The 18,522-nt window shown below is 37.3% G+C and overlaps 3 protein-coding genes across 3 annotated transcripts; 2 read left to right on the top strand and 1 right to left on the bottom strand.

The window, feature by feature from the left end:
* Nucleotides 1–801: 801 nt before the first annotated feature.
* ppil6 (peptidylprolyl isomerase (cyclophilin)-like 6) lies at nucleotides 802–4,264 on the bottom strand. Its single transcript, XM_042504078.1, has 8 exons — nucleotides 4,143–4,264; nucleotides 3,943–4,038; nucleotides 2,784–2,972; nucleotides 2,498–2,560; nucleotides 2,161–2,308; nucleotides 1,271–1,330; nucleotides 1,014–1,149; nucleotides 802–914 (listed from the first exon to the last, which is right to left on the bottom strand). The coding sequence occupies exons 1-8, from the start codon at nucleotides 4,218–4,220 to the stop codon at nucleotides 803–805; spliced, it is 882 nt and encodes a 293-aa protein (XP_042360012.1). The 5' UTR covers nucleotides 4,221–4,264; the 3' UTR covers nucleotide 802.
* A 362-nt stretch (nucleotides 4,265–4,626) lies between these two features.
* On the top strand, nucleotides 4,627–17,069 carry LOC121955569 (flap endonuclease GEN homolog 1). The gene is made up of 14 exons (XM_042503587.1): nucleotides 4,627–4,838; nucleotides 4,926–5,124; nucleotides 5,750–5,926; nucleotides 6,989–7,099; nucleotides 7,778–7,851; nucleotides 7,977–8,062; nucleotides 8,342–8,492; nucleotides 8,670–8,706; nucleotides 9,130–9,210; nucleotides 9,554–9,684; nucleotides 9,799–9,860; nucleotides 11,013–11,162; nucleotides 12,748–14,129; nucleotides 16,876–17,069. The coding sequence occupies exons 1-13, from the start codon at nucleotides 4,678–4,680 to the stop codon at nucleotides 14,094–14,096; spliced, it is 2,769 nt and encodes a 922-aa protein (XP_042359521.1). The 5' UTR covers nucleotides 4,627–4,677; the 3' UTR covers nucleotides 14,097–14,129; nucleotides 16,876–17,069.
* Nucleotides 17,070–17,264: 195 nt separating this feature from the next.
* On the top strand, nucleotides 17,265–17,905 carry msgn1 (mesogenin 1). Its single transcript, XM_042503589.1, has one exon. The coding sequence runs from the start codon at nucleotides 17,265–17,267 to the stop codon at nucleotides 17,718–17,720; it is 456 nt and encodes a 151-aa protein (XP_042359523.1). The 3' UTR covers nucleotides 17,721–17,905.
* The last annotated feature ends 617 nt before the right edge of the window (nucleotides 17,906–18,522 follow it).

Genomic DNA, 18,522 nt, shown 5'->3' with positions numbered 1-18,522 from the left:
GTACCCTGCTGAAAATAACCGCTTGACCATTTTGAGATGATTGAGCTAGTTGACCAGCTTAAAGTATGTTTTTGCATATTTATTTATGGTTAAACTGGTGATGCCAGCTTGTGATGGTCAACAAAATCAAACAAAATTTTAATTCTGCAACATTTCGATCAGAGGTCTCTAGCTGGTTTATCTCTTGAAGTCCATGTAAAACTGAAACCAAGTCAATGTCCTCGAGTATGTAGAAATGGAAGTAATGGAACTTAATATATTTGATCGGGCTACTTTGTTTTACTTTTCCAACAGATGTTTTGAATTGTGGAATAAAGCTGAAAAATGTCCAGAAATCTGACAATAGAAGGCATCCCTGCACAGTGTAAAGATGTAAAGCAATACAGTTTATGTTATATTCTTTCAACTTTTTACTTAAAAGAATATTTTCAGATGTATGCACTTTGTAATCACCAACATTTTAATCAACTGTAATTTAATTACACCTTTTTTCTCAGTAACTTTACCTGATAACAATTACATTTATAATTTAATTACATCTAACTTGTTACTTCCCAAGACTGAGAGTAATAAAACTTCACATACACAAATTAACCCCTGAGAATGTCAAAAAGCTAGCTGATGAGGACACAAAGACACTCACTTATCTGAGTCATGCACAATATAAACAGGTTGCCAAAATGTAGAAAAATACTTTTTTGCATGTATGCAAGTCGTATGTTACATGTACCTTTTGTTTATTTTATGACATTAAAACACTGACAAATATGATTAAAAAAAAACAATAATCAATGTGTCGGTGCTAAAACTTGAAAACTCCACACTCTTTAACTTTACATTCATACTTGGGCCTTTCATTGCAAGTCTGAGCTTCTTCTAATCTCCTGAGGACGTCGACACCCTCAACCATTTGACTGGAAAGGAAAATAAAGACAAAACAAAATGAGACATCTGAGATTATGCAGATTTTGGAAATTAGATAGCGTCTCTTAAGTCTAATAAGTAATACAAACCCAAAGGCAACATAGGTCCTGTCCATCCAGGGGGTTGGCTGCAGGGTGATGTAGAACTGGGACCCATTGCTGTGGGGACCCTTATTGGCCATTCCCAGAGTGCCCCGTTTAGTGTGGGACACAGCAAAGCTCTCATCTAAAAGGATGAATATGACATGTTTAGGTGAATTTACAGTACGTGCGGGGAAATCCACTAATATACACACATGAAGAGTGGGTTCTCATGTAGATGTATTGGACTGTTTATATATTTTCACCTTCAAAAGTTGGACCGTAGATTGACTCCCCTCCATCACCTTTTTGCTCTGGAGAAATATCTGTGAAATTGAAACATATAGCTACTGTCTGTGCATCTCGACCTCAGTGACACTTTAAAAAAAATCAAATTCACTTCCTGAATCGCAATAACTTGTTTTGACTTTAGGTGCCGTCATAATCTAAACAAGGGCTGGGCTTTAATGAGTAATGTGGACAGGAAGTTAGGGGAGTTCACAGTTTGTTTCACTCACTGTAAACAGAAGAGGCAGAAGGAGGAGTTGAAAAATTAGGCAGCCTTTACGAACAGAAAACAAATCCATTTAAATTCTTATAACCATGGCCACAGTCACAGATGTTCAAACTCCCAATACTAATGATTTACTGAAGTATTTCAAGTAAAGGACCGTTCGTTATTTATGAGGGTGGTACAAAAAGGGGGAGGCATGTCAAATATTTTCTAAGCACTGGGGAGGGACTTGTGTTTTTATTTTGGCTTATGGGGGGAGCATACACATTTAAGAGGTTGTATTCTTTTTAATTTCACCACCATTTCTTAAAGAAACATGGTTTAACATGTTTTTTACCTCTTAAAGAAAAAATGTTTTGTTTTGTTTTTTAAATTTGCCAAAATTGCACCATTTATTGCAGCCAAAAAACAGAAATTATCCTTAGATCTTCAATTTTTAGTCTATCTATCTGTAGACCTATCTGTTAACTTTTTAAAGACAGATATTTCATACACTTATTCACTTGCTTTTTGAGAAGTAACATATCCACATCAGCAAATTATGCTAAAATTAGATGGGAGGTTATGTATTTTCAGTGCTAATTGTATTTCATTTTTATGTGAAAACAACTATATGCCGTTAACATTTTAACAGGACCATACCTCCTCCTTGCACCCAGCCGTTGGGCACCACACGATGAAACACAGAGCCCTTGTAGCAGAGTGTGAGGCCGCTCTGTGACAGACCTCGCTCTCCTGTGCACAGAGCCTCAAAGTTCTTTGATGTCTTTGGACAAACATCTGAGAACAGCTGAGCCGAGAACAACGCGTATTATTAACACACTGATATTCTGTAATGGTCATCCAGTTTTGTTTATCAGCAATTTCAACAATATCTCTGTCAAATTTGACTCTGCAGGATGCTTACAAACATCAGAGGGTTGAGATAACAGAGGTGGTATGTGTAAGCAATGTGAAATGATATGAATTTTTGCCTCACCTCAAACAGTAACCTCCCAGCTGCCTCTCCTGCTATCTCAATGTCCATGAAGACAAACTGATGCTATAATGAAAGGACAAAGATGGCAGGTTGAACAAATGTCATAGATGTGTGATTTTTTTAATTAGTGATCCTAATCCAGAAAAGTCTCTGATGACTGTCACTATTGGAGTCAGCTTATCATGTACCAATGCCATTAACCTTATTTCTGATACCAACCAAAAACTGAAAAGAACTTTCAATCAATATTTCATAACCTATATTTTTGACTGTTATGTTGACTTGCCCCAGTGTTCTTGAGGTGTTTGGCGTAGTAGTCCTCAGTGAGAGCCATATAGAAAGCCTGCGGCCGAGTGAAAATGAAACTCCACTGATTCTTGGCCCAGCTGGCGAGATCTTTCTCATGACCGAGGAGAAGGCCGTTCAGAAAGCACATCAGGCCGCTGGAGTACTGCCACGCTTCACCACGCAGCTCCTTGAATCACAAGTGTTGAACAACAGATGTGTTGTTTATTCAGCCTCACAGAATAGGCTAACCATAACGTCAAACTACAGCTGCATTGTGTTGTGTGATTGTGTGTTGTATAGAGCACCACGACCCTAGCAAGCTGCTGCAGCTCAAACGATCCAAAGCAACATAGGGAAGTAATAAGTAGTTGTGCTGTGTGATTTTGATGTATTTGTACTTTAATTGAGTACTCATACTTCATTATTTCATATTTTTTTTGTTTTACTAATTGGTTTTTACTTTATTTTATCCCTGCTGTTTTTATTTTATTTTATTCTATATATTTTATTTACAAGTTCATATGAAGATTAATTAAACATACAAAAGCTCTGAGCATTTAAAAATGCAAAAGCAATTAAACTTGGCACGTTCAGTACCTTCTAAATCACACCTCAAACCTTCTTTTACAATGTTTGTCTAATTTTTATTAGTCTTTTATTGCTTTTAACATTTTTTATTACAGACTGTTTAATGGTCTTATATATATATATATCTTTTTTGTCTTGACAGTGGATACAGTTTTATCTTGTTCTGTAGCACTTTTTAACTGTGTTTTGAAAAGTTTACAATTATTGTTATCATAAAATGCAATGCATAGCAGTATACAAGGTAATGAAAATATGTGTAACTTCGACCAATCTCAGCAGTTAAATGCTGTCTGAATAGTAATGCATCATTTATAATATTAATAAGGACAATAATAATAGTTATAGTTATTATTATTATTATTATTATTATTATTATTAATGTTATTATTTGTGAACAGCTGTAATATGACCCTGACATGAGCCACACTGCTGCCTAATAAGTATTTGTACTTAATAATTTATGTCACCGTCACTGTTATTTTACTACTCTGTGTGTGGATAGCAGTTTTGTTCTTTTTGGATAATTTGCTGGACGAGTTGGATTTCAAACGTGTAATCAGACAACTTACCATTTTCTTTTGGCACAGATATGAGTGCCAATCAAATTCGAGTAGCGGTTGAATTTTTGGATCCAGAAATTCGTCAGGAAATTTCTGTTTCAGCCCCTGTTGTGCATAAACAATGGATAAGCTACAAGTATTGTTAAAGGTCAGGTGAAAACAAATCAATAATGCTGCAAAAAAGACTCAAAGAGAAATCAACGGCTTACCTCGGCAATACTTTTGGCAACATGGAAATTGGGGTCTTTAATTAAGCCGACAATTTCTAGATGTATTTTTGAGACCATGGTTGAGAAATGAAAACACTCAAAAAGTGAAAAACTCCTCAGTCTGTAGACGGGTACCTGATCTCCATAGCAACAAGCATTCAGAGGCGCGTGAATATGACGTTCATGTTAAAAAGTCCGGCGTCGATCAACTTCGTGAGGTAGTCCCCTTACTTGTCACCTTGTTTTTTAAATTAATATGTGAAGTAATATTTTAATACTATATTTAATAAATGTAAAACCCTGTGATGAATTGTTTTGATTTAAACGTAGAATTAAGTTTTCTTTCCAATGTCGTAACATTTAATACAGCACCAAGGCAGCGTAGTACATTGACGTTCAACGAATTGGCACGCGGCCCAACGGCGCCAGTGTTTGAAAACTCCGGTTGGTTGTTCCGTATTGTGTTGCTACGCATTAACGTTTTCTTCACATTTTTTTGGCATTAAATCGATGAAAACACGGTTTGGGGGTAGCTATGGGTGTTCACGACTTGTGGTCCATCGTTGAGCCGGTTCGCGAATCGGTGCCGCTGTACAGTTTGAGCGGAAAGACGCTGGCAGTTGACCTGAGTTTATGGGTATGCGAAGCTCAGCATGTCCAGGCTATGATGGGGCGAGTTACCAAACCACACCTGAGGTCAGTGTCACACATTATTATTATTTAATTATTATCTAAATGTGAGCTTAGTTTCTGACATTTACAACGTTATCGTTTTGTGTCCAGAAATTTATTTTTCAGGGTGTTCTCCCTCACTCTTATGGGGGTAAAGCTTGTGTTTGTGATGGAGGGAGAGGCCCCTAAAATTAAAGCAGAAACAATGAGCAAGAGGACAGAAACAAGATATGGAGGATTCAAAAAGGCTTCTGCCCCCAAAACTTCAACAAACACCAGCAGAGGGCGCTTTAAGGCTGTGCTCAGAGAGGTTTGTCCTCAACCCACCTTCATCTCTAATCATAGTCATTCATAATACATTCATGTTGTATTTATTTATTTATCAACTCTTGAATGTAGGCTATGTTTAACATGTTACACACTGAATATAATGTATATATTCTTATTGTTATGCCCTCTATGTATATCTTGTTCATTGTTGTAGCTTTGCACACATTTTTATAATTTTATATACTTAACTTACATACTCTGTTTTTAAACATTGCATTGTAGCATAAGGCACAGTTTTATAATTTACACACTCATATAATGTATTATTATTTCATACATTCAGCACATTATCCATATTATAATTTAAATATTCACTTATTAATATAGTGATTCTATAGTACTGTGTTTGTTACATTTATATTTTTACAGACATACTCAGCATAGTATGCATACTTCATTTTAAATATTGAAATACTCTCCTAATTGTTTACGCTTACTTTATTTCTATTTTTATATACTTGCATTGGTACTTATTTTTACTTGCGATAATTCTCTATGCTTGTATCAGAGTGACTGTAACGAGCCTCAGTTTCCCCCTGGGGATCAATAAAGTAATTCTGATTCTGATTTCTGAATCTTATTTTGTGCCTTTCTTACCTCTGTAGTGTGCAGACATGTTGGACTATCTGGGTGTGCCCTGGGTGACAGCTGCAGGGGAGGCTGAGGCCATGTGTGCCTACCTGGACTCACAGGGCCTGGTGGACGGCTGCATAACTAATGATGGAGATGCCTTCTTGTATGGAGCCCGCACTGTCTACAGGAACTTCAATATGAACAGTAAAGTATGTTTTTGAAAATTCATTTCAATCATACAGGAAGTACATGAAAAAAGTTGAACCTGAGTTATAGGATTGGAGTCTAATTTGAGTGAGCTGTTCATTCAAAAGGCTTCTCAGAATCAGAATGAGGTTTATCGTCAAGTAGGCTTTCACATACAAGGAATTTGCTTTGCTTTTTGAGGAAATAAAGAGGCGTAAGAGGAGATAAAAATAAGGCAAAGTACTGCAACATTCAAGAGTATAAATATAGATGGAAATGTTACAATAAAAGTATGACAAAGAAACTTAAAATGTACTGTAAGTATATGTACAATATAGCTATATAACTTCCTCACTTCAAATTGTTTTTGGGACTAGTATTGACTTTAAAGCGTGACCTCGACAGAGAAAATCGCTAATGTGAATCTGTTCATACATATTCACATTACATACTCACATCTCCCAGAGCTAATGCAACTTGAGCTCGCAGATTCGTCTGGTTCCCAGGCAACTTAATCCATTCAGAACTCAGTTGTGTGGTTTTAACTTTCTCCAGACCACTAAAGCAATACCTGAGCACCTGTCAGAGCTGTTTTAAGATCATATTTAAAGACAAACTGCCAGGGGGGTGAATTAATTTTATATACTGTTAATGTTTTTATAACTCTAAGCTCTGGTTCTAGTTTTGGACAAAATAACTGACTTATTTACAAAATCATTTGTCAAGTAATTAGCTACAAAGGACAGCCTAATAATGCATTTCAATGTTGATCATCAGTCACAACCAAACAGGAAACTTTAAAGCACCTGTTATGGTAACTTGCATCTTCTGATGAGCATTTATTATTTATTTGGTTAATAATTCCATCAAATGTCATACATTAATCAGCAATGAACACTTGTCATTTTAAAGATATACTATGCTGGATTTTCCCTAAAAGTCAATCAGACAATAGACAGTAATTGACAATCCAGCATAGTACACCTTTAACTATGTCCCTATCTATATGTTGGATTCTATGATCCTAACCATGATCGTAAAATCCATCTTGTCTTCACAGTCTTGTTGCTCTTTTTTCTCTCCAGGACCCTCAGGTGGACTGTTACAGGACTTCCAGGGTACAAACGGAGTTACATCTCTCCAGAGAGAATCTAGTTGGTCTGGCCATTCTCCTTGGCTGTGATTATATTCCTAAGGTGAGGGGCTCATCTTAAATACGTAGAAAATCCATCCATTAGAGTGGAAGGAGGATCTCAATGTCAGTGGAAAATTATGATAGAAATTCTGTTTAAATAGAGAAATACTGGTCTGATTTGATTTTCTAATGACACAATTATCTTATAATCCATCCTATTAATTATGTACACAAAATATTCATCGAAGGAGGTTTTCAATGTGTTGCTTTTTGGAGATTATTACAAAAAAATTAAGTATTTATGACACATAATTCAAAAACATATCTGCAATGTGATTTAAAGCATCACTTTGTTCATTGATATAAATACATTTTTCATGAAGAAAAAATAAACGTGTGTTTTTTGTTGAAGAGGGGTCTGTTCAGACTATTTATTTTCATATATATTTTCTATTAAGTGGTTTCTGTGTTCAGACTCTTTGTTCATTGAAAGTAACAGTTAAGCTTCTTAATCATTTTTCCCCTCATTATTTATGGGTGCATTCAGTGTAGAAACCCATCATAAGGCCTACATTTGTGTGTGTGTGTGTGTGTGTGTGTGTGTGTGTGTGTGTGTGTGTCTGTGTGTGTGTGTGTGTGTGTGTGTGTGTTTGTGTGGGCTCTGAAGGGGTTAATCTGAAACTGCATCCTCAAAATCACAGATATGAATGATTTATGCTAATTGTCTGTCTTCCATAAGGGCATACCAGGTGTTGGTAGGGAGCAAGCTCTGAGGCTTATCCAGATGCTGAAAGGACAAACACTTCTGCAGAGGTAGGACACACCCTCTGTGCATTATGTTCTTGCAGTTTGGTTGTAGATAAGGAGTGTTTTCCTCACATGAAGAGGGTATATTGTATTGTGTTTTTTCACTTCTTACCTTTCTCTAATCACCTCAGGTTCCTCCAGTGGAGGGAGGAGAACGCAGATGTGTCTGAGGGAGTTGTGAAGAAGGTTCCTCACTGCAACTTATGTCGACATCCTGGTGAGTGTTGCCCTGCTTTGAACTCTGACCCCTACTCGTGATCCCGATAAGAGGTGGAAAGCAAAAGGGGGTTGTTCCTGAGAGGACACATCTCACACGTGGCTGATTTTGAGCCATTTACCCTGTCATGTTAAAACATACACGTACGTGAGAGATGGGTTAGAGTGAATATGCCCCTGATGTTACACCCAAGTTGCAGTAGTGTGTTAGATTTTAAAGTAGTTTTTCTTCTCCTGTATCATCAAATATTAATTCTGATTCACTTTCCCCTTTTAACAGGCTCAGCAAAGGCCCATGAACGTCGCGGCTGTGTTCTTTGTGAGAGTAAACGATTCTGTCAACCTCAGGACTTTGACTACCAGTGTCCCTGTGACTGGCACCGATATGAACAGACACGGCAGGCCTCGTCTTTTGAGGCAAATATCAGGAAGTACGTGACTTTCTGTAAATAAACAGTGGTTGATATCTTGAGTTTTTGGACTCTTGGTCGGATAAAAAAGACTTAAAGGTGTTATCATAGGATTTTGAAACTTGTAATGGTTTTAAGCAATGATTTGCAATCATGTTACGTGTAATTTGTTTATTTTGTGATTCTTTTCTTTTTCAGGAAAACACTGGCATGTCAGCAGTTTCCTTTTACAGAGGTACAGATTTGTTTCACCTGCTATGGTTTATATGTTCTTGTTTTAATTAGGGTTGTCAAAAGTATAGAAATATAGATACACTTTCCGATACCATGAGTTTAAAACAATATAACCTTGGTTCATTATAGATTCAATATACAATCAGATTTTCAACCCAAGTCTGCAAAGATGATGATCCTTAACCTGCGACTTTCTCTCCAGCAACAAACCCCTAATGTGTCAGGAGGCAGAGGCACAAACAGAATATTATGATTCTGTTTGTGTGCACAAGAATTAAAAAAAAATCTTTTTGCAATGGTATTGAAAGAGATATAGAGTATTGTTTTTTATAGTAGTTTAAAATTCTGGTATCATGAAAAGATTTGTTTTAATAACTGGTATCATAATCTACAGTTTATGTCTGGTTTTTGATGCATTTTGAAGATCATTCGTGAGTTCCTGATTTCCAAGGATAAGCCTGTGTCACATTTCAAGAGGAGACAGCCAAACATGCTGCTAATGCAGGTAATGCGTTTATTTGAATTACCTGTTTATTTAGTTATGTCTTTAAATGGGAACTATGGCCATTTTTTAGGATTTATACATGTTATACCTATGTTTCAGATAGTCATAAACCTGAATAACCTTTCCTAAATCCAAAAACTAGATTGCCAAAAACTGAAATTTGTGTTGCCATTCGTTATAAAGTCTGGAGCAGCTCTAGACTTATTTTTTGACTTACTTCTCTGTTTTCTTTCTTTGAGAGCAGCTCATGTTCACAAATATTGATTGGACTTTCCTAGGACACTGTAGTAACATACTGGAAATCTTAATTTAGGTGGTGCTTCACTTTATGTTTCTTTTTCAGAAATTTGCCTTTGACAAGATGGAGTGGCCGAAGCACTACACCAGTGAAAAGGTTTTAGTCCTCATGACCTATACAGAGTTAATGAACAGAAAATATGGAAGAGAAATGTCCTCCCAAATTAAGCCTCTCAGGTAGCTCTTTTTTGATTTTTAAAAACAACAAAAATGTCTGTCCGTTGGCATAGCTGTAGTAAAAGAATGTTTCAGTTCATGCATAATGAACAATACCTTTTTTTCTTACTAAAGAATATTGAAACCGAGGGTGAGGAATGCCGTCGCTTGTTTTGAAATCATCTGGAGCACACCAGGTCAGTTTAAATCTTAAACTTTTCTTACATCTTTATTTTTCTCATATCAGCAGATAAGAAGCAATGTTTAAGAAAACATACTCGAGGTTGATTGACATGGTCGCTGCATGAAGTGGAGGTTGGGGTGCGGGGTGCTCGTCGCCGTGTTGTCTGTTAGTGACTTGCTGTGAGGTGGGGTTCAGAGGTGACAGATCAGTCACAACAGCCACTAGGTGCTAAACTGGCTTCCTCCTCAGGCTGAGAAATCTGTCATATCAAAGTCCACTTCACTAACAAGCCGGCCTGACATGACCGGCCTGAAAAACTCTCAATAAACTAATTCAAAGTATAGTTTCTCCTACATTGTTTTAAAAGTCGTATACAGCTACATTTTTACATCATAGATTTAAATGAATAAATATCATATATTAAAAGCTAAGATGTCTGCAATTTCCATGAATTATTGCTGTATTTTAATATATAGTTTGCAAATTCTAGTCTGCGTGTGTAAAGAACACTACATTCACAAATTGGGCTATACTGGGAAACTTAGAGCTGCTACAATATGAGAATTAATCCATAAGGTGATTGACACTAAAGTAACTGGTAACTATTTTTGATGAAAGATTAATATTTCAGGTTATTTCTCTAACAGAAATGCCAAATGATTGATAGATAATAGATTTGGTTTTAAAAATGTCTTCAAATGTTCTCAAAAGGCATTAAATGAAAGTATGTCACCGCTGTAGAGACCATGGTTCCAGTTTCTCAAATGTGAGAGCTTTTTTAAATTTTCCCTTTGTAATATTATAGTAAATTAAATATTTTTGAGCTTTTGTTCTGTTGGTTTTAAAAACAAAAACAAAAACGAGGCTTTAACAACATCACTTTGGCATTTAGGAATTTTAATGGATTTTTTCCCTTTTTTTGATGTTCACAGACCGAATTTAAAATTAAAATTAAATAGAAAATATAATAGGCATAATAATCAACGATAAAAAGAAATGTTAGTTGTTAGTTGTAACCCTGAAGAAAAGTGGTGCACAACAAGTAATAATTTTTTCCACTGATTGAACCTTTTTCTTTTTTTATGATGAAAGAACCACATTTTTTCCTAAATTAGGTAAACGAGAGTCTTTGAGAGCATTTCGGACGTTGATGTTTTTTCTGCAGAACATTATGTGTTTCCTGAAGATCAGCCCGCAGACGATCAACATGAGGTGAGGACGGTGGAGGAAGAGTCTCTCTTCCGTGTGGCCTATCCAGAGGTGGTTGAGAGCTACCTGAGAGACAAAGCTCTGGCCGAAGAGAAGAAGACCAAGAGTAAGACAATAATTTATAAAATACTTATAGATATATTCTTAAAGCAGAGAATATTAGTACATTTAAGTACAATGTAATGCTTGTCAGTGACAAATTTTGCAAAGTAAACCAGTAAATGTTGCTTTATTTTTCACAACAAAACTGGAAGCCCCACCACAGACTTGACAAGTTGCAAGACTTCCCACGATGTGCTGACAAGTTTCTCCTGATCAAAGGCACCTTGAGCTTTGACTTGTTTTTTGAGGCTGTCTATTGCAGCAGCTCTGACACCTGAAAATGTAGAGTTTGGCAGCTCCACTAGTTCACACCAAAGGCTTTGATGCAGCCGAGAGGTGTCTGTCACTTTATGCAGGTTGTACTCTGCTCCCCCCTCGTCATAACTGCTGTAGAGCTTTACTTCCTCGTGAGCAGGAAAACTAACCACTAATACTGAAATAGCCTAAATTACAAACAAGACGTACCAAAGTGAATGTGTTCACAGTAAGTTCAATATTTTTCAACCTGGACCCTATTTTCCGGTGTTTTTGTGTCTTAAGTGACTATAGGGAACAACCGTTTTGAGTGAGAGCGATGCAGCTCATAAAAGCGAAACAGGCTGCAATGTAACAACTCAGGGCATATATACCATCAGTTTACATTCACTGGAAGTGTTTTTGTTTTTTGCCAATGACAGGCTCAGATTATTATTCTAAGTGTCTGACATCCCTACAGAGATAGACTTTGTTGATAAAGAGTAAGCTCCTCTTGTTCAACAAGAAATAGCCCAGAATTCACAACTCAGTTAAATTTGAAAATATGCCGGCTCTATACATGCTAAAATTATTGTTTGTTTCAGTGGAGTTTGGTAGATTAGTCTATGGCGATTTCAGAGCTGTTTCTGGTTGAACAAAAAGAAATCACGTTTTAATGAAAAGATCTCTCTCTGAAAGGATCCTTTCCACACTTTGTTAGACACTTAAAATAATTATCTGAGCCTGTCAGTGGCACAAACAAGCACGTAAATTGAGTGGTTTGATTTCAGCCTGTTTTTCTGCTGCAATCTGTCTTGCTCAATACTGGACCAATAGCAAAAATGGTTCATGAGTGATTTAGACGCAAACACATGGGAAAATAGGGTCCAGAATGAAAAATACCAAACGTACACTTACACGCATTCAAAATACATTTAAAAATCTTTCAGTTGTTGAGCACTGACATCCTTTCTTCCTTCTTTTTTTTTGAACATTTATTAAAACAAGTCCCTTCACTGTAGGCCTCACACCACTTTACACACAAAAATCACATCGGTATAAGAAAAAATACATAACAACAAAAAGAAATTGACATATATACAAGTGACATCATTTGACGGACAGCAAACTTGGACCCGAGTTGCTACAAAGCAACGCAACTCTAGTGAAACAGCCCATAAGGCAAGTTATACATATTTTCAGCATCATCCATTCAAATGCTTACAATATGTTTACTTTTCTAAGTACAATATAACAGAAAACCATCTGTCTAAATAAGTGGCCATCCTGAAGTTGCAGTCTTGTGATTAAATATTCCATATAGTTCTGACATCCTTTCTTAATCTTCTTTACAGAGAAAAAGCTAAAGAATAAAAAGGAGAAGCCATCTGAAGTCTCTGATGGTATTTCTGACCTCTTGGCTCAGATGACCCTTCAGAGTTCCTCTGAAACTCAACCACATGCGGCACTCCCTGCCATTTCAACCACAGATGAACCAGAAGTGGTGGCTGTGGACACTCCAGTGAGCCAGAAACAGCAGCGCAAGTCAAAAGAGGAACACAGCACTGTGGCTGATTGCCCAAATACTCCTCTGTCTCATTCAGAATCAGAGGCTGCTGCGTCACCTTCTGTCTCTGCTGTTATCAACGCTCTCCACCTGAGTGATATTGACTGGGACACTGTGTCCTTCACGTCCTCTCCAACTCCACAATCAGCTACCAACCACACCGCTGAGGCCAAGCTGAGTAAAACCACAGACAGTGATGTCAAGGAAAGAGAGAGCGAAAACACCAAAGAGAAAACCTCAAGTGACGTCAAAGAAGCGGACTCCAGATCTGCTCTGGAGGTGTGCTTCACAGAGCGTCCTCTGAGGGACAGGCTGCTCATGAGGAACACAGCGAAAGCTATAAACCAGAAGGAGATAGCCAATGATGCAGTGTCAAAACAACTAAACTATGAGTTATCCTCTCTCAAACACATTCCTTCTCATAACTTTAACGGACAGATTGCCAGTAAAGACAGCAGTCACATTAAACTGTCAGGAAAGGAATCTACTGTTTACAAAAAAGAGCCGCTCACTGACAAAAGGCAGTGTGCAACAAATAATGCAGAAACTCACAGTTTAAAACAGCAGTTAAGGCCTGCAGTTCAAAGTAAGACAGCGGACAAATGTATCGGCTCACAAAAACCTCCTCAGAAATATAAATTTGTCCGAAAAGCCATTTCATCATCGACTATCCCGCCACAGAGGTGCCACTCAGACCCAGGTCAACGTGACAAAGACAGCAACGTGCCTCAGAACATCAAGAAGAGCGTGTGTATGAGTGTGTGTTCATCCAGCGAGGACAGTGATGCAGAGAACCAGCAGTCTGGACCTCAGAGAAAAGCTAAAATCAAGCCCATGAACCAGATCAAAATCTCAAACTTTTCCCTGAAACCTAGAAACACCAAACCGACAGTGAAAACAGCTCCCACTGTTCAGTTATTACCAACAAGATCTCAGAGCTACAGTGCAGATAGCGAAATCAACAGCACACCCGAGACAACAAAAGGCCAGGATGTCTCACCAGCTCACGTGGATGTTGGTGTGGTCCCTCAAACTCCAGCATCGCCTGTCGTCGCGTTAGACAGCGATGATTCAGTTATTTGCAGTGAGAGTCCGCTGCCACTGGCAGAGAGACTGAGACTGAAGTTCCTGAAGTGAGCAGCACCATCACCGGATGAAGGAGAAGACCATGTAAGCTATTTTATGTTTAATGTGAAAGTTTTAGAAAAAAAAAACTCATCTCAAGGGCTACTAACGAGCTTTTTACAGAAGAGCTGCAACTCTTTTGATAATCTAATAATTATAAGTAATTTTTTAAGAAAATAAGTCAAACTTTGGATAGCTCCAGCTGCTCTGTTAGGGTTTTTTTGCTTTTCCTGGCCTCAATGTTCTAGTAAGTTGATTGTATTTGAGATTTAGACTATTTTTTAGGGTTGCAACTATCATTATTTTCATTGTCAAATAATCAGTAGACTATTCGGTTTGGTTGTGGACCAAACAGTTAACTGTTAACTGTTTGGTCCACAACCAAAGGATATTTAATTTAATATCACAAGGAGTGAAGAAACCAGAAAGTATTTACATTCAAGGAGCTGAAATCAGAGAACTTGGACTTTTTTTCTGAAAAAGTTACTCAAACTGATAAATTGATTATCAAATTAGTTGGCAATTCATTTTTGATTACTAATTGATCAATCCTTGCAGCTCTTCTGCTGATCAGACAAAAAAGACAAGACAAGACAACTTAAGATAGTCTAAACTTTGCCGCAACCTGTTACTGTGATCCTAAATTGAACTGTTTTCTGTTAAACACATTTTATCTAAATATTAAATGTTAGTTATGAGTGAGCTGCGGTTTTACAGCTCCGGAAAAAGCAGCTAATTGGATCTTGAGTCAAACATTTTTATAGATTTTTTTGCCATCAGTGTTTTTTGCAGTACATGTGAGTCTGAAAACCTTGACTGATTTTTCATCAGTCAACATTTTTCAGGGTTATTACAGCTTAAGGCAAATTAGATGTAAGACTTTTGTGGACTGTTTACAGGATGATGGAGAAGATCATGTAAACTATTTTCACTCAATGAAATATAATACCAATTTTATAATAACCAGAATTAAAGGGAAAAAACTTAAACTGACATCAGTCATTTAGGGACAATTTTGCCCAAATGTTTAATAAATATGTGGCAGTTTTTGGTGGATTTTCTTGCAGATTTTATTTGTCACTGTGCATGTGTGATTTCACTTCCTTGATTCCCATTGTGCTGAGTTTAAAAAACATTTTGCATAAAATACACCAAGTCTCATATGCACTGATTATCTTTTTTAAAAAAAAAAGTGACAGTGACAGCAAATAGCAGAGCGTGGATCCTCTGAGTGTCCTGGCAAAAAACAAAATATAAGTGTCGGTTTTGCTATTCTGATCTGCAATACATTAATGCGAGAGGCATTCAGTAAATTACTTTTCTTTTTTAAATAGATGCTACCAATTATTTTGAGATTAAACAATGCAGCATAAAAAATTATTCATAAAATCCCACTTCCCACATTTTAGCATTTTTAAGACTTGTTGACAAGTTGTTGCCAATTATTAAATTTGACATTTTTCAAAGAAGTTATTTACGAATGTTTTATCGCAGCAAAGTTTGCCTGGCTATGACCTGTTCCTCTGAGAACACCGGTTTATGTAAATCAGGGCAAAAGGATGTGGATTAGCACAGTTTTAGTATGTAATGTCATTTAACAGCACAACATGTGCTTATTTTCTCCCACTGCTGTTTGACAAGTGACATGTCACTTCACATCGCCACAGAGAGAGGAGGCGCTGCAGCTGAGGGGGACACAGAGGACGCTGAGCCGCTGGTTTTACAACCTGCCAGTGTCGGTCCCCTTGATCATGAGTGAGGCCTTACACACCTTTTCAGACATGAAAGGTCTGGCAGGAGCTTGGAGACAGCTGCATCCTCTGCCCAAATAACAACTCCGTCCTTGTGATGGGTCTTAAATCTTAGTTTTCTTAAAGTAAGTGCTGAAAGCAGTTTGTCTGAATTATTTGGCTTGATTTTCAGTGCAGATCAATTTGTCTCCGTAAGTTTAGATGTGTAATTTTCTTGTGATGGATATTTACACTTAATGGAAAAACTACACTGGAAACAAGTAGTTTTGCTCCAGGTAGCAAGTAGCTAAATATCTGCACTCAGAGGTAAAACAGATTTTAAGATTTAGTAAAAAAAGACCAGATATATTACATTTTTTTAGCCTTTACACCCCTCTCAGTCCTGAACAATTATTGCTGCCCATTCTTAACCTTTAGGGCAGACCCACCCGGTGAACAGGGTACATGTTTTGACATAAGAAACTTCCCCAGTCGATTACTTACATAAAAACAATTAATTTTTGTATTACAAGTTTCATAAAATATGTTTAAACGTGCAAATGGTTCATTATCTAATGAAATACAATACATGAATAACACGTTCTATAAGTCAGGCCGTGAATGATATGCAGTATGAACAAGCCTCACTGTAAAAAAAATCTTTAAAAAATATCGACTGGAATAAAACTGGAAAATTTAAGTAGAATAAGTAAGTGCATCTGAAGTGGAGATTTTTGGCTCAGGGAGAAAAAAATGGCCTTTAGAGGCTATTGTAAAATGTATGTTTAAATATGCAAATGGGGCACAGATTTTCACTAATCTGAACTAAAATAAACACCTGAATGTTTTTTTTTTATGTCTTCTTTCCACTTGTCTGAAAGAAAGCATGTTATAGAAGCAACATAGCACCAAATCTCAAAATTGGCCAGTGCATGAAAAACTATGGGGTGCCTTTAGCTAAACAAAGCAATTCTCAACAACTTGTCTTTGTCAGGCTATACTCACAATAAGTTAAAAATGGTGCTAACTTGTGTTTTTTGTTGTTTTTTTTTAACTTCCAGACTGAAGACACACGCAGGCCTAACTTGCCAGAGAGGTGTGAAGATCTCAGGTGAAACAGCATCCTCTTACTCCTTCATTAGACAGATCACATCAAACTGATAATTGTTGTCGTGCAGACTTTAAAGAGTAATTTCCCACAAAAGGAATCTAATTATTTTTCTTTCTATCACATTATCCGTCTATTTAGCCTTATTCACACCCCAGTGATAACGAACGACGTCCTTCGGGAAGGTCGCATTTTGGCACTTGAGGTTTTCTTTGAACTTTTTTTTTCGCCTGAGCTGTGAACCCATAAACCTCCGGAGATCTGCTTCTATATAAAAACGCTTTGGCAAATTCGCCCTCACAGAATCAGCCTGTCACTCACGCCTCATGTCATCCTCGCTGCATGAAGTCCCGGGATATTTCTAACATGAACCTGGAGGTTGTTACAGCTAAGATACTGTCTGGGTGGAGGACCCATGAGAGCACTTTTGAAAAAGATCCGGATTCGTTTCAGTCCACCTCACCGGAGTCCTCCATTGACTCCATGTGCTCATCGCCGGAGATGTGTTACCCCAGCGGGCATCAGGAGATGAAGGACTTCTCTTTCGGCTTCACGGGACGCAGACAAACACCAGCAGCGCAGAGGCTGAGCAAACCCAAGATGTCCACCAAAAGGCGCATGAAGGCCAGTGAGAGGGAGAAGATGCGCATGAGGAGTCTTGCAGAGGCTCTGCACCAGCTCCGTGACTACCTGCCGCCGGACTACAGCAAGAGAGGCCAGCCCCTGACCAAGATACAAACCCTCAAATACACCATTGAATACATTAACAAACTGTCAGACATCCTGAGCCGCGCGTAACGGACGCACATGGACCTTTTACGCACCGGCTTTCCTCTCATCTGAACATTTAATGAGTTGGTTTTATATATTTGATGAGTGCGATTTTTTAAAAATTTCTCTTGTTTGCCCTTCTCTTGGTGTAAATATTGTGTAACGGGCACTTGGCAATTATTTTGTATATGAGGCTGCCTCTGACTTAGTTATGAATTCAATGTTTGGAACTAGTATGCTGTTATGTATTTGTTTGACTCGTGGTATCATAATGTAATACATCTTTACTGATGAAGAATTTCCTATATTCTTATGTTTGTGTGAACTGAGAATTCAGTAAAACTTCATCATGTTTGTTGAATTTTGTTTCTGGTGTATTTTAGAGTATAGCTGCATGATATTTTATGTCTACGTTTTGTTGTGTCATTAAATAATTACTGATGTTGTTTTTTAAATGACCCAATTCTTCATATATTTTATCCAAACTGTACAATATATCGGGTTTGCTTTAACATGTTTACACTGTTAATCAAATTGCTGTGTCAAATCCAGGTAATATACACAAACATGTTTTCTACAATAAGAGACTGTTTTTTATTTATGAGGTTAAGAGGGTTGATGGTAAACAAGAGAGGCATTTCAAATAGTTCTTAAGCACTGGGAAGTGACTTGTGTTTTGTTTTTGTTTTTTCTAAATTTTGGCTAGGGGGAGTGGCATACAACGATAAATTACTGTATTTTGTAGTTATTTTACTGACTTTCTTTTTTGTGTTCATGTTCGAAGACCTGTTTTCTTTCAAGATTTTTTAGAAAACATGCTGTTTTCTTT

Source organism: Plectropomus leopardus, chromosome 16, assembly GCF_008729295.1.
Source record: "Plectropomus leopardus isolate mb chromosome 16, YSFRI_Pleo_2.0, whole genome shotgun sequence".
In the NCBI taxonomy this organism is placed as follows: domain Eukaryota; kingdom Metazoa; phylum Chordata; class Actinopteri; order Perciformes; family Serranidae; genus Plectropomus; species Plectropomus leopardus.
The sequence above is the reverse complement of the archived record's forward strand: the minus strand, read 5'-3'. Positions and strand labels throughout refer to the sequence as shown.

Coding starts and splice junctions, on each gene's coding strand:
- LOC121955569 (XM_042503587.1), top strand. CDS start 4,678: ATGGGTGTTCACGACTTGTGGTCCATCGTTGAGCCGGTTCGCGAATCG. Junction 5,927..6,988: donor ACTTCAATATGAACAGTAAA/GTATGTTTTTGA, acceptor TTTTCTCTCCAG/GACCCTCAGGTGGACTGTTA. Junction 9,861..11,012: donor AATCATCTGGAGCACACCAG/GTCAGTTTAAAT, acceptor TTTTTTCTGCAG/AACATTATGTGTTTCCTGAA.
- msgn1 (XM_042503589.1), top strand. CDS start 17,265: ATGAAGTCCCGGGATATTTCTAACATGAACCTGGAGGTTGTTACAGCT.
- ppil6 (XM_042504078.1), bottom strand. CDS start 4,220: ATGGTCTCAAAAATACATCTAGAAATTGTCGGCTTAATTAAAGACCCC. Junction 1,331..2,160: donor CGGCTGGGTGCAAGGAGGAG/GTATGGTCCTGT, acceptor TCAATTTCACAG/ATATTTCTCCAGAGCAAAAA. Junction 1,150..1,270: donor CTACGGTCCAACTTTTGAAG/GTGAAAATATAT, acceptor TCATCCTTTTAG/ATGAGAGCTTTGCTGTGTCC.